Here is a 15,451-nt window from a genome sequence, read left to right as displayed (position 1 = left end):
ATACCAGGCCCCTGCACATAATGCAGCCTCTTCCTTTGTACTGTTGCATTTCTTTTTAAGATTGCCTTTCACACCTTCGTTACTTTGTTTAGCTGCTATTAGCTGTTCCCTCTCTCACTATTTCTTGTTGTTTCCCAATTTCATCGGTCTTACACGCCAAGTCTGTAGCAAGGTTGGAGTAAGAGAGGTGCTGCTGTATCTGATGGTGCTAAGGAGTGCCAAGGGATGGTTAAGCTACTTATACATAAATGAGAGCTTCTGTAGGTCCTGCAGTTCCTGTCTAGATGAGAGAAGACATCAAGAGCTACATGAAGAGACCAGAGGGATTTGTGTAGCTGACTAGAGGTTGACATATTTCAGCCTCTTCTGCTGGTGACTTGCAGAAGTGAAGGGAAGCCTACCCAGATGGTGGAATACAGATGCAGATACCTTTGGGTCTTCTTGCATGGAATTTATCCTGTCTGCCAGACCAGAAAGGTTGTGTCACTCTGGGCTTTAAAAGGCTCCTTAACAGACTTCCTGGTGAATAATATTCCAGAGACACTCTGCCTTTCTGTATAGTGATGTTGTCAGGGCATGCAAGCAGACTGAGAAGTCATGATCAGCTTTTTTGTCCTCTTTACCTTGGAAGGATCTTTTAGATAACACTTTTCTTCAATAAAGTGAGAGAATCCCATGAGGGGGAGATTGCCCATTGTCATGTCTGGAATAAGAGCGCCAGACACTTTTTTTCACAACCAGTGTGCTGTAAGAAATAATAAGTTAATGTTTCTTTTGCAGAGAACACATTTGAGGTGAAGCTGTTGAAGAATAGCTCAGGCCTTGGGTTCAGTTTCTGCCGTGAAGATAACCTTACCCCAGAGCAACTGGGATCAACTATTGTGAGGGTGAAAAAACTCTTCCCTGGACAGCCTGCTGCAGAAAGTGGGCAAATAGAGATTGGGGATGTCATTCTGAAAGTGAATGGGGCATCGCTAAAGGGTTTATCCCAACAGGTTTGTGTCTTTAGTAGTGGAACTCACCTTGTGGTAGGCTTGCAAGTCTTGTGGGGGCTGTGTCTAACAATGAATCCACTGTGGCCATAGGAAGTCATCTCTGCTCTGAGGGGAACGTCTCCAGAAGTCTCTCTTCTCCTTTGTCGGCCACCATCTGGAATACTACCAGACATCGATCCTTCGTTGTTGGTAAGGTGTATGGCATGTGATTAATTTTTTTTTAAATTATTTATTATTTAAGGTTCATTTATTAGATCAGATGAGTGGGTTAGTTAAATGCAAGAGATGCAGATGGAAAAATGGGGAGGATGCTCACAGACATGTGGTTCTTGGAGTGAATCCCTTAGAAGTGCACTAAGCATTTTGTGAAAATGTGAAAGGAATGCATGGCTTTAATAATTTTTTCCTCCATTTTGTGTCTTGAGGGAAATTGGTTTAATACACTCTTTCTGTGGCAGAGATTTATTTGCAGCCTAGTGGTTTGAACTTGATATCAAACAGAAATTAGATATTTCTGTGATTCTGTGAAGGATATAGTGCAAAACACCAGTTTGTCTGGTGTTTATGCATGTAAAAACAGGAAAAAGGTTGCCATATTTACTTGAAATTAGAGGTGTCCCAAAGAATATTTTCAATATGTTCCAATAAGTAAATTGAAAGAACAGAAGAGCATTTTAGGATACTTTGAAGGAGTGGAAATTAAATGTGTTTCAACAAAAGAGAATGTAGGGGACAATTTGCCTGAAAATCAGGCTTTCCATAATACAGGAAAGTGTAAAACTAATGGAGACAAGTCTTCAGTTTCAGTTCCCCAGGGAAGTGGTCACAGCACCAAGCCTGCCAGAGTTCAAGAAGTGTTTGGACAATACTCTCAGGACATGATGTGATTCTTGGGGCTGTCCTGTGCAGGGCCAGAAGTTGGACTTTGGTGATTCTTGTGGGTCCCTTCCATCTCAGGATATTCTATGATTCTTTGATTCTAAGTTTTTTTAATATTATTTTCAAACAATAAAAATAATTAAAGTCTGATGAGAGAAACGTAAATGTACAAATACAAATTTAAGTTAAAATTGAAGTAAGAGATAAGCAACTAAAAAAACAAATAATACAAATAACTAGTCCTATAATAAACCTCTTTGTAGCATGGAATAACTTTAATAAAACAGTGCATATATTTAAAGAAGAGGAAAGCCAATGAACAGATGACAATTATTGTTTATAACTTTATCACAGTTCGATGTGTTAATGAACACAAGAATTTGGCCATAAAAGCCTAAATGAAGCTTTTAAATTTTGTCTGTCTGCTAGCTGACATCATTCTTGGGAATACATGGTTATTGGTAAAATTGTTCTTCATTCTTATGGGAGTTAATAACTGGGTTAACAATTGCCATTTGGCATAAATTATCTTAGTTTTTGTAGCATGTTGTGTAGCTTTTTGGTTGAAAGCCCCCTTGTTTCCTTCCTATGTGAGATTGGTTTGACTTTAGTTGCTCTGTAAGTGTCAGCATTGTGATCTAGTTGGAAGGGATTTCATGGTAGTTGCCTAGAGGACTGCTGGGCGTAGCTTAAAGGCATCTATCAGTAGGCTTTCTAAAGCTAAAGCGAGGGGTATATTTGTCTTCTTATTTTCTGAATTTTCTGATTTTGAGCAGTATATATTTCAAAATTTTGCACACAGTGTCTTGGTCAAGTTGCACTGACCTTGGTGAAACTGATATGTTTACACAACTGAGTAAACATCTAAATGAAAGTAGCCACTGACTACTTGTTTTTGGTAATTTTATGCAGCCTTTGAAACTTTCTTTTGTCATCAAAACTGGATTATGATGAATTAAATGTTTTTGGTCTCCGTAGACACCCATCCATTCACCCCAACAAGTATTTCCAGAGGTCAGCAGAGAAGTTTCTGGTCCATCAAATGGAGAACAAGGTGATAGCTCAGATGAAAATGAAACTACTGATCTGAGCAAGAAAAGGCTAAAATCTCCCTCTAGAAGAGACAGCTACAGTGACAGCAGCAGAAGTGGTGATGAGGAGGTGATGGACTCAGCAGCACAGGTGGGCCTTGGCTGGAGTTCTACACTGTACCAGAGCTCAGGTGAAGCTGAGACACGGGCACAGAACCAGTATGAGGCACACAGTGGGCAGAAGGAGGCTGTTCGCACCATCCTGTATCCTGATCAAGAGGTCCCTAGCAAGGCAGAGCTTGAGGACAGGTATGCTGTTGGTAATGATCCTCATAATATTCCAGAAATGTTTACAAAAACATTTTATTGGACCTATTCATGGAAACACTTCTTTGTTTTGCTTTTTAGATCTGCATAAAGTCCATATTGGTCCATATATTAATTTATGAGTCACAGCCTTGTTGTACTTATTCTTGGGGTTTTTTTTTTCTATTTTATCTCTAGTAATATGCCATTGGATTTGCCGGAGATCCCAACCTGTAGAACTGTACCTGATGTTACCACATCCATTTTAATAAATGACTGTTATGCTACTCCTGCCTCTGAGCTGACTCCACACCTGGGAGGAATGGATTCATTACTCACCCAGCTGGAAAAAAATGCTGAAGAATATGAACCGGTAATTTCCTATTTCTGTCTTTCAGTACCATAGATTGTACTTCTGCGGTCAACTGGAAGTTGTTTTAGTCATGATATTCAGAGTGGCTGGATAGAAGTTGGGCACATTGATTTACAAATGAGATAGTTGCAGGTTATACTTGCACTGTCCTGGGCGTGTGCCATGTAAATGGCACATGTAAAAGTGCCATTTGTAACCAGTGAACTGCAGCTGCTCATGCAATGTCTGCAGGCATTTTCTTTCTGGGCGCTGAGTTGGTACCTTTCCCTCTGTGAATGTGGAGGCATCCATGTGTGCATAGGTAGATGTGTATGTGTCTATTTTACGCCTCATTTCATGCTGGAAAACTTGGCATTAAATATTTATCTACCTCTAAACCACATACTCAGGAAGCCGAAATGGCAGATATCTTGCTTCTGCACTTTTAGTTTTCTGGGTGGTTGTTCAGAGATCAGAGGATAAATCTGGGTAGCAGGGGCATCAGTAGACCCTCTTCTTTGCTGTATTTATAACTATGAATCTCAAAGACTTTCTGCTCTGCTGCAGAATGCAGCATATTTTTGAGGCTCTCCTGGGATAGCTTCTTGCCACCCCAGAAGTGTCTTGTGTATCAGAAGGGACTTTTGCTTCCATATCCTCACATAACCTATTCAAAGATTGAAAAAAAATTAAAATTGAGCCTTGATATGCCTCAGTTGTGAAGGTCTTTCAGGTTACAAAGCTATTCTAGCTTATACTCCATTTTGATAAGAAACAAGTTGTGTTTTTCTTAGTCCCTCCTTCAGAACTTTTTTTCAAACCTTCCTCGTGCTTGGTGATTTTGTTTTAAATGCAAATGAGGCAGATCCATATCTTTCAAATCCAAATTAATGCAAATTAAAACAGGCCAAACATGTCCATGTGTTCAGTTCCAAGATAAGCTATAGTTTTGTATCTCACTATAGGAGATTGTTCACTTCACTGTAGAAATGTTCACTTACTTTGTTCTGAATACTTCCTGATGTGTTATTTAAAAACGCAGAGCCTTTTTTATATATGGAACTAGATGAAGGTAAAATAGGGTGGCAGTTTTGACATGGGCCTTCACAATTTTGTTCAAATCATAGGCCTTTGGCCCAAGGTTAACTCCACACAGAACATTATTTGGTTCTGTCATTTAAATCAATAGGTAAATCAGTTGTGTGTTTCTAACTGTCTTAAATTCAGTAAAATGTTCATGTTACTTCTGACTGCCTGCATTGTAAAGTGCTGTTTTCTTCCCCTAGGAGGTAGAGCTCCGAGTCACTATGACAAAGTCAGAAAAGGGTAGTCTGGGTTTCACAGTGACCAAAGGTAATGATAATGTTGGCTGCTACATTCATGACATTGTTCAGGATCCTGCCAAAAGTGATGGGAGACTACGACCTGGAGACCGACTGATAAAAGTGAGAGAATTAATGTTTTCAGATGGAGGGATTGCATGAAAAGGACAACTTTGAGTCAAAAAAAAAAAAATCAAATGTGGTTAAGGAATAAAGGCATGCACCTTCTGAGAGACATAATTTGATAGCAGTTGAGGAACAGCAGTAAATGCTTCCTCAGTAATGCTGTCTTACTTGGAACTTAACAAGGAGATCTCTGTTGCTTTTATTTTTGCAGGTTAATGACATTGATGTCACCAACATGAGCCATACTGATGCAGTAAACTTTCTCCGTGCTGCCCCAAGGACTGTCAGATTAGTGCTAGGGCGTGTTTTGGAGTTACCAAAGATGCCAGTGTTGCCTCATTTACTGCCTGATATTACGCTAATGTGCCATAAGGAGGAGCTAGGTAACACACAATTACACTGCTTTTGGGCCTAAAGCAAAATTATCCCCTTCAGTTACAAAGAAAACTTGATTCGGTTTTTTTCCTCCCTCTTTTCCTTCATAGGTTTGTTGTTATCAGGAGGTCATGACAGCCTTTATCAAGTTGTGTATATTAGTGACATTCTCCCCAAATCAGTTGCTGCCAGAGATGAGAGTCTCCATGTACTAGATATTATCCATTACATTAATGGAGTAAGCACACAGGGAATGACTCTGAAAGAAGCCAGAAGAATGTTGGAAACATACCTTCCAAAAGTGGTACTCAAAGCAACCAGGTATGCTTTGGAAGCAAATGGTTCCCTGTAGGTTTTATTTTTCTTGCATGATTGTATAGAGTATGTGGGTAAAACGTGTTCCCGGTATGACAGGAAATTCACCACAATGATACCAGGTGGCATGTTATTGAGGGCTGATGCCACAGAGAGGATCTGTATGTTCACTGTTTTTTGCTGTAGTGGAGCAGAAGGGTACTTGGTACTTGGCGTGCTTTGTGTTTCTTGGGAACACAAGGCTGTGTCCGGCTATGAACTACAAGTGTTCAGACAAACCCCCTGCCCTTGGGTCACAACAACCCTCTGCAGCGCTACAGGCTGGGGGAAGAGTGGGTGGAAGGTGGCCCAGTGGCAAAGGGCCTGGGGGTGCTTGTTGACAGCGGCTGAATGTGAGCGAGCAGTGTGGCCGGGTGGCCAGGGCCAATGGCATCCTGGCCTGTATCAAACAGTGTGTCCAGCAGGACCAGGGAAATCATTGTACCTCTGTACTCAGCGCTGGTGAGGCCACATCCCAAGTGCTGTGTCCAGTTCTGGGACCTCACTTCAAAAAAGACATCGAGGTGCTGGAGCTAGTCCAGAGAAGGGCAATGGAGCTGGTGAAAGGTTTAGAGAATAAGTCCTATGACAGGCAGCTGAGGGAGCTGGGGGTGTTTAGTCTGGAGAAGAGGAGGCTCAGGGAAGCCCTTATCACTATCTACAACTACCTGAGAGGAGGTTATAGCAAGGTGGGGGTTGGCCTCTTCTCCCAGGAAGCTAGTGACAGGACACAAGGCAATGGCCTCAAGCTGTGCCAGAGGAGATTCAGGTTGGACATCAGGAAGAATTTTTTCACTGAAAAGGTGGTTAAACATTGGAATGGGCTGCCCAGGGAGGTGGTGGAGTCACTGTTCCTGAAAGCATTCAGAAAACGGCTGGACATGGTACTTAGTGCAATGGTTTAGTTCACAAGGTGGTGTTCAGTCAAAGGTTGGACTTTATGATCTTGGAGTACTCTTCCAACCTTAATCATTCTATGAAAATACCATTTTTAAAATATGAAAATGATTATACAAATCTTTTTCTTAAAGATGCTACTGAGATTTCTGTAGTCATAAAATTGAGATTGAATGTTGGTTTGTGCTTAAATAGTTCTACTGTCACATGGTTGTCGCAGCACACTGATGAATGTCAAAACCCTGTGGCACAACTAGTGTGCCACTGTGTTTTCACTGACCCCTGCTGTTCTTTTATGGCAACAGTGTAAAAAAACTCTCTCTCTACATTACTCTGTTTCAATATTTACCTAAAACTGAAACATTTACTTCATTTTTTTTTAAGTCTTCCAGCCATGCCTGCTGTTCTTTGCTTCTTCTCTCCCTTTCTCCTTCCCACTGTGTTTTATCCCAGAAAGGGAAGGAGTTGCAAAGTCCTGGGGCTGCAGGGTTGAATCTTTTTGTCAGAATCTAGAGGGAAAGTCCAATTCTTATGAACTCTTCAGTGCTCCCTGAAGTAGGAAATTACCTAGCTACTGCTTATTCTCTGTCATTGAATATCTTAAGTATTCCAAAACTGTTATAATGGAAAGCATGATTAGTAATTTTACCGATAGTACTATTTACATTGATATGTGATGATTACTGTGATTTATTTATTTCTTTTTAATAAAGATTTCTGTAAATATTTCTTTTCTTAGAGATGGTCATGCAGTGCTCCCAAAATCCAAAAGCCCTGAAAACTCAAATCCATGGCCAGTGAAAGCTAATGGTAAGATTTGTGCTCTTACTCATTGCAAGTGAAATGCACATGTTTATAAAAACAAAGGAACTGCTACAGGCCTTAAGATACTATCCTAGTCCAACTTACTGTGATCAGCTCCAACAGCTGTTTACTTGATCTTTCTTTTAAAAGCTACATGAAAAGAGATTCAACAATAGTCTCTTTATGATTCCGTTTCTCATGTAGTTTAGAAATTCTTTCTAGTATCAAGCCTAAGTCTTTCAAGGAGTTTAAAAAAAATCAGTTGATTATTATAACTGTTATTAATGATAACAATGATGTTGATGTTGTTTCCTCTGTTCAGGCATAAAAATACCAATTTGTTACATTGGAAAGGGCTTCAAGTTCCTTGTTCACTTTCTTAGACTCGGGGTCCTTTACTACCTGCATTTCTGTGCAGAGAAACTGCTTATGCAGTTATTTACCATTAACTTTTTTTTGAAATGTGGCCCATAGCATTTGACTTAATTCATTGTAGTCTTGTTTTCCTTCTTTTAGTGTATCTTGATAACTTGGAGTACTGATCTCACCTAATGAAATTATTGCAACTCTAACAGTAGTGTTGTCCCCATATTTTCCAAGCATGCTACTCATTTTGTTTCAATAAACGTAGTCAAGATATTCATTAGGAGCAAATCCTATAACCAAATCTTGAAAGATCCCACTTAAAACCCCCTTCCTGTAGATGACTTGTCATCTATAGGTCATGACAAGACGTAAGGTTACTCTCAGTCTTCATTTATTTCATCTACCGGTTCCTTTATTTATAAAAAGCATAAAGTATATGAAGATCCAGAACTTCATTAGTAGCTGGGTGTATATCATCTACTGCTTCCATTTGGTCTCATTTGTAATACTAGTAATGGTACCTCTGGGGTAGGCAGTGGTCTCTGACATCATAGTGTCACTCTTTTCTTTACCAAGAAGGGAAGGGTACCTTTGAACAAAGACCCAGATGTCAGATGATGTTTTTTTAAAAAAAAAGTAATCATTGACAGGTCATAGTGGGGTTGTATTTTGTACATTTCAAGGGAAAGGGAATCAACCCTGTTCCCAAAGGTGCATGTTTCCACTGTACTTCATTAAACTATTTATCAACATTTCTCTTTGCCTAGAGTTGCTTACTTGTATTAGCATTCAGGCTTTCTGATCCCATTAAATATAACATTCAAAAAGCATTATGGAGTATAGTCAATCAGATATATGTTTGGCAGTGCTGAGAAACCAGGCAGGCAGAAATGCTACTCATGTCATAACATAATATTAAATACCTTGTTTCTTTCATAAAATAATTGATGGGGACTAATTTAGTTTCTGTGAAAAATTGCTGTGAGGTTGTTGTTTTTTACCCATTTTTGTTTAGGCTGTTCCTGTGGTGATCCCTGCGATAAAACAGTAAAGACAATTGATGCTTACGGGCCTAAGGTAACTATTCCTCTGTTGTGCCTATTATCATTAACCAGAGAAAAGGATCTACTTTACACACTTTAAAAAAATTAATTAATTAATTAAACAATTCATTAATCAAAGTATGCAAACCCACTATTGTCAGTTGATACGAATAAGCAGTGATCATAATAAATACGCAAGCTTTTTAAATTGATCTGCTCTTTCTTTGGAACAGCTTTATTGAAAGACAAGTGGTAATATGAGAAGGATGCAAGGCTATGATCCAGAAAACTCCATTCAGCCCACAGTTTATGCAGATGCATGCATGTTACATTTGCTGGGTGGTTTTCTTTTTTCCCCCCTCGTTTTTCCTGAGAAATGCTGTGTTGTGGGACCAAAATATTGAAGCCTGCATATGTTTTGTAGAGGTTATAATAATGTTAAATACTACTATGTGCTCTCTTGTAGAAGCTGCTTCTTCATCAACACGTATTCTTTTTCTCATAGTACTTTAAAATCTTTTTATTTACTCTTTTCATATCAAATTTTAACACACCTAAAAGCTTCCCACCCATCACCCAGCTATCTCAGATAAACTCTGATTCATATCATATTGTTTTGTTGCTGAGAAGAGAACTTTTTAGTGGTTAGTTTCTGCTTCAACAAACTGCTAGACTCTTTAAGAGCTAGTTTGAACTGTTCTTTGCTTTCTTAGATAAATGGCAATGGCATCCTAGGACCTTCTCAGGGAAATACAGAAAATAATATCCATCACACAAAGGGACTAATGAACCTCTCAGGACCAGGAGATGCACCTTCCCTAGGATTTACCAATCAGATGTCAGATTTTTCTAAGCACATGGACAAATCAGGTAAGAGAAGGTGAGGTGGGGACAGCATTATTTTGTCTTTAGTGTGCAAGAGAATCACAGCATTGTTGAATATGCTGAAATAAGTCAATGTTGAGCTGGCAGTCAGTTTTGGAAGATCATCTCCAAGTTGTGTGCTTTGCTTTAGAGGATTAGTTGATGTTGAAAGTAGATTTATGGAAATTGGATTCTGTGTTAGAGAGAAATGAAGACAAGCCATGATAACATCTAGAGATAATGCCATGGTGCCTGCCCTTTTAATTTTTTTTCCCCCAAGCTATCCTATATTGGGAAAACTTGTAATTTTGTACTATTTTTCTTCAGGAACAGAGATTCCAGATGATGAGTATTACGATGAGGATGATCACAATGAAGTTGTCCAATATCTGTTGGATGTTGTAGATGAGGAAGCTCAGAACCTCCTAAATCGTAATAATGCAAATTCAGATGCTCAGAGTCTTCTGCATCTCAAGAAGGCTGCATCAGAAGATCATCTACCAGGTAACATGAGCCATTAAAAAAGCATATCATTAACAGCAAAACACTTTCTGAAAGAAGGTGCCAAATAAGTAGTTGATTTGTCCAGAGGGAGAGTTGACATTGAATTGATGTGTGAACTGAAAGTTTCCCAAGTTGAACACAGACAAATAGTTGCTGATTCAGATGCAGCTTAATGAATCAGGTTCTGGTTTGATAAATCTGGATTTTGCTTTAAGTAGTCTGGGAAAAAGAATGCCATTCTGGCATTCTTGTCTCTTGAGTGAAATTCATATTGTGTAGGTATCCGGTCCTGCAGCTGTAGTTGTGTTGGGATGCTGAGGCATTTCAACATTTCATTGATAGCAGATGGCACAACTTGGAAATTCATTGAGATCTCTCAAAACTAAACAATTTTCCAACCTGCTTTGTCTCTTTTAGAAAGACTGGGGTTTATTTCAGTACCTACTTCTGTCTGTACACCTTTCTCTTCCTTCATTCCATGTCCTCAGCTCCACTTGTTATTAACTGAAATTTAGTAAGCAGTAGCATTTGTAGTTCCTTTGTGGTATCACCCTATGTACGCATGCTCCAAAAATTCAGGTGAGATGTTTGCTACTTCTGTAAAGATTTCTTCCAAAACTCAAGATGTACCTTCCAAAATTATAATTATTTCAGCACTTTTGATGCACCTCAAGATCATTGGGTTATTGTCATTGGTTATTACATTGGAAATCGAGGATTACTGAGGTTCTGGCTGTGCCAGCTGAGGAATATCACTGCAGTTCCATCACTTCCAATTTCTTGTAGCTGTTATCTGTCCTTTGCAGCTGAAGGTGAATTGAATCCATAAGATACAGCAGTGGGGTGCTACCATAGCAGACAGACACAAGTCAAATTTTATCTGGCACATCCTAATTAGGTTTTGTTAATACAAAGAGCGAGTAGAATCCTGATTTAGATCTACTCCTGGTCCAAAAGTAACTGAATTGCAGAAAAACTGTTGACATGAGAATATGATAACTTAGTAGTACCAGCCTGTCCATCCGTTTATGCTGTGACACAGATATTCTGTTAGCTGTGCAAACAGCCTCATATACCATGAAAGCTGTTTCAGTTATAAAATAAAGGAGCCTAAAATCTGATTATCCTGTACAGTAAGAGCTCTTTTCCAACATGCTGGTAGCAAAGGGACTTAAAAAATGTTTCTTGGTTATTCTGGCACCTGTATTCCCTGTGTAGTGCCAGAGAGGTGTTAACAGGATTCACATCTGTGAGGGAGTGGCTCCTGGGCATCTTTTGGTATGTTTATGCTGCATCTCCAGATTTTCTTATTCAATAGAGATGAATGGAAAGGTGTCAGAAGATAAGTCTGAAGACACAGACTGTGATGGTTCATCTTTACCTGAAGATTTTTCAGAGGTAGGATGGCAAGAAGCTGTCAGACATTTGCCGATTTTGGTTTCTCAGACACCCTTTGAATTTATTTTCCTTACTGGAAATAACTTTAAATGTCTTTTAAATGAGAACATCATTGTCAGTAGTAGCTTTAAATGGTGTACAAACATTTATTATTTAAATAGCAAATGATTGTCATAAATTAACTATATAAAAGAACAAAGCATATAGTTATTTTACGCTGTGTCATATAAAGTCCAGCAACTATTTTTTTCAAAAGGAATGGTAATAAAGTACCTTGTTAATGTTACTTCAGGCATTTAATCTAAGATTTCACTGATTCCTGCTCAAAGAAGGGAAGCAGTCACAATGAATGCTGTGTAAACTTCACTATCCAAAACATATATTTGAAATTTCTTCTACTGTTTTTTGCTAGGATAAGTTCATTAGCTTGAATAGCTTCTATATGTTGTTTACCCTACAGTATTATGTGTCCTGTTTTACATCAATCACTAGATGCCTAGGTTTTGTCTCATGTTTCAAATCAGCAGAACCCTGTCTATCCAGCATATCCTTGCTGCTACAGCTTTCTGTCCAGTTAGTAGAGCTGAAAATCAAATCAGGAATCTGGCTCTGTGTCAGTGTGCTCTAGGAGAGCCACGAGTAAAACTCTCTGAGTATGGCAGTGGAAACTTGCAAGTTGGCCTAAGAAGTATAAATTGTTTTGTGGCATTTTTCTTGAAAGAAGGATAGAAATGTCACCTTGTCTTTTGAGTCTTCATGTCTGTTGAGGAAGATGCATATGGGAGTATGTGTCATTTAGAGATCAAGCCCTGTTCTGTTCTGTATAGGAACTGTGGCTTGACAGGAGGCAGTTTTCACTATCAAACTTATCTCATAAAAGGTTTTTAAGTATTAAAACCAAAAAAAGTCAAATTAAATGACTCTAACTTAGATGACTCTAATGCTGCTGTGAGTCAGGATTGATTTTAGCATAGTTTTTTGGCCTTGTTACAGCACAGTATTTTTCCAAGTGCTTAGTGTTCTTGTCCTCTGTTATTTTGGGTTAATGAGATGTCTAAAAGAGGAAAGTCTTTCATTATGTGCTGCTTTGAACTTAGTACCCTTCAGAAATAGTCCATGTAATTGTTAATTGTTTAAAGTTTGCACTGGGTGAATGTTGTAACTATGTCCTTTAATGTGTTTTGAAATATTTCTTCTACTAGCCAACACATGTAAATGGTTGTGAAGACTATTGTGAAGCAAAAGCTGTGCCAGAAAGGTAAGATTTCTGTTCCAGTGTCACTTGAAAGCAAACCTATGGAGTCTGAAACTCTGAAGTGGAATATGTTAGAATAAGAGAAAAACAGCAACAACAAAAAACAACAAACCAACCCCAAACCAAAACAAACCTAGTAAAATATCTATGCAATGTCTTGTTGAATTTTCTGTCTATTCCTTATTTGAAAGGTTATAATTTGCCTGAATACTATTCAGCTTTGTGGTTTACTATGCCCTAGTTTGACTTGTTCCTTTGATACATGGTTATAGCAAACCACTGGACTCTGTTCAGATGCCTCCAAATAACAAAATTTACATTGTACTATTTGGTACTTGTATATGAAGAAAACATTCAAACAATGTTGTCTCCAGTTCAAATCTGTATAAGCTTCATTAGTGTTACTTCTTCTGGTTTTAGAGCACTGTAACTCACCTGTATACTTCCACTGGTTCCCATTGGGTGCCTGGGGCTTATTTATTTACATGGTGTGCTAAGGACATACCTGACCAAGTTACTATTTGTCCCTTTGAGCCACTTTGAACTGTATGAATTCCCAAGATTGTTTTTCTTTGTGAAATAATTTTAGTCCTTAGTCTGAGTGAAATTTTAGTCAAAGTTTTTATGCTTTTATGTTTTTAACTTTGTGGGAAGTTTTGGATTGAGACTTAGCACAAGCAGTGACATTATGACCTCAAATACTTAATACGTTTATCACCATCTTCAACAAAGCTAGAAAACTTCCAATTGAAAAGAGATGTTCTAGTGTGTAGGTACTGAATTATATAAATGATAAAAATCTGTTATTGGATGCTATTTAGTTGCTTAGCCTTTGGAAGTTATTACTAGAGTCATGTATTCCCAACTCTTTTTCCACTGTTACTTTATTTAGGTCCCCTCTGAGGATATAAAAAAAAAAAGAAGTTAGGTTTTTGAGATCACTTGTATGGGTCCAGTCCAGAAATACTTGTAGCTATAATTTACTTTCTGGAGACTTTTTTTACTAGATTGCAAATGTGTTGGTTATTTCTAGGTGTTCTTTTTTACTTCCATACTTTGTTCTCTTACAGATCTCCTCCACAACCCTCCTTGAGCCAAGCAGATGACGATGAAATCACGTGGGGAAGTGATGAACTGCCGATTGAATCAGTCAGCCAGGAACGTGTAAATAAAGGCAAGAACATTTAGCAAATGATCAATAGAAAACTGAGGATCACATTAAATAGATGAAAGTGAATATTAAGGTGTTTTGGATATTGTTTTGAGGGTGTAAAGGCAGGTATAATGAGAATTCAAACAGTGGCCACCTGGAAAGGATCTCTACAGCTTTGGGTAATAAATGTGTGAGAGTTAATGGGAGCAAGTATTGGCAACTTTGCATCTGTAGATGTAGAAGAGTTGGAACCAGCTGAGATGCTTTCTTCCTTAGTATCTATTTGACAAAAGCTGTAACAATATAGATATTTGACTGTGATCAGATTGATGCTTCACATACCAACTACTCCATGCTCAAATTAGGCAATATTTTTTCTTTGTCTTGACTGTCATTCCTCCACTGCTGCTCAATGTGGCAGAGTGTAACTCTACACTGTTTGATGTGTTTGGAAGACTCTAGTCTTCACTTTTTTGAGATGGCATTAGAAATGTCAGTTCCTGAAATTCTTATACAGCAGCCCTTTGCATTCATTTAAAAAAAAAAAAGGATAATCTATGTAATACTTCAGACAAAGTCACAGAATCTGCTAAGTTGAAGGGACCCACAAGGATCATTGAGTCAAGCTCCTGGCACTGCACAGGACCATCCCCAAGATTCACACCGCGTGCCTGAGAGTATTGTCCAAATGCTTCTTGAACTTTGTCAGGCTTGGTGCTGTGACCGCTTCCCTGGGCAGCCTGTCAGTAGATTTAGGACACTTTGAATTACAATGCCAGGTATATTTTATTGTTCTTCAGAGAAGCACTGAAGGCCTGATGGAAGGCAAGGTGTATTGGAAAAAAGTTGTCTTTCAAGTGATAACCGGGAGATGTGTTACATACATGTTGAGTATAAGTGCTGAAAACCAAGTCACAGGCTGTACTGTCTTAAGTAGAGAGTTCTGAATTCATGCCTGTGTGCATTCATCAATTTTTTAAGAACTTAGATATAAAATGTATTCGAAGTTTGTTTCAATGTATTTATTGGAATTTCAGGAACAAAACTCCCTTTGGTTCCTGGATTCACCAGAGCTGATTTTGTGTCATACTGGTTTTCTTAATTTGGTTTTGCCTCTGAAACTGAGAGTTATATTCTCTCAGGTGTATGGAGGCATTTGTAGTGCAGTGGTGAACAGCAACATGCAAATCCAGCATTGCACTACGGCTTGTTTCCTAGTTTTAAATATTTATTTATATTTATATCAATCAGTCTTGTTCTTCTGCTAGATTTCCCTCTAGTGACAAACGAAGAGATCTCTGCACTCCCAACTGTGAATGTGCTCCCTGGAGGCAAGTACTCAGGAGCCAAACTGAAGTCAGTGATCAGGATGTTGCGTGGATTGCTGGAACAGGGAGTCCCTTCTAAAGAGATTGAAGTGAGTAACT

General features: G+C 38.6%; 1 protein-coding gene across 4 annotated transcripts in view; it reads left to right on the top strand.

Annotated features, from left to right (window-relative positions):
• PTPN13 (protein tyrosine phosphatase, non-receptor type 13) overlaps window positions 1-15,451 on the top strand; it is a 117,905-nt gene that overhangs the window by 97,182 nt on the left and 5,272 nt on the right. For all 4 annotated transcript variants that reach the window (XM_017820178.1, XM_017820177.1, XM_017820176.1 and 1 more), the window contains 15 exons: window positions 781-995; window positions 1,086-1,184; window positions 2,853-3,214; window positions 3,410-3,584; window positions 4,850-5,008; window positions 5,223-5,394; window positions 5,497-5,707; window positions 7,377-7,447; window positions 8,823-8,884; window positions 9,564-9,720; window positions 10,042-10,218; window positions 11,537-11,616; window positions 12,819-12,874; window positions 13,942-14,045; window positions 15,293-15,441. In XM_017820178.1, the coding sequence (XP_017675667.1) occupies window positions 781-995; window positions 1,086-1,184; window positions 2,853-3,214; window positions 3,410-3,584; window positions 4,850-5,008; window positions 5,223-5,394; window positions 5,497-5,707; window positions 7,377-7,447; window positions 8,823-8,884; window positions 9,564-9,720; window positions 10,042-10,218; window positions 11,537-11,616; window positions 12,819-12,874; window positions 13,942-14,045; window positions 15,293-15,441 (2,249 nt within the window). The remainder of the gene's footprint in view (window positions 1-780; window positions 996-1,085; window positions 1,185-2,852; window positions 3,215-3,409; window positions 3,585-4,849; window positions 5,009-5,222; window positions 5,395-5,496; window positions 5,708-7,376; window positions 7,448-8,822; window positions 8,885-9,563; window positions 9,721-10,041; window positions 10,219-11,536; window positions 11,617-12,818; window positions 12,875-13,941; window positions 14,046-15,292; window positions 15,442-15,451) is intronic.

The sequence above is a fragment of the Lepidothrix coronata genome, unplaced genomic scaffold (assembly GCF_001604755.1).
Source record: "Lepidothrix coronata isolate B3197 unplaced genomic scaffold, Lepidothrix_coronata-1.0 Scaffold79, whole genome shotgun sequence".
In the NCBI taxonomy this organism is placed as follows: Eukaryota; Metazoa; Chordata; class Aves; order Passeriformes; family Pipridae; genus Lepidothrix; species Lepidothrix coronata.
Note: the sequence above shows the minus strand (reverse complement) of the source record. Positions and strands in the feature narration are given on the sequence as shown.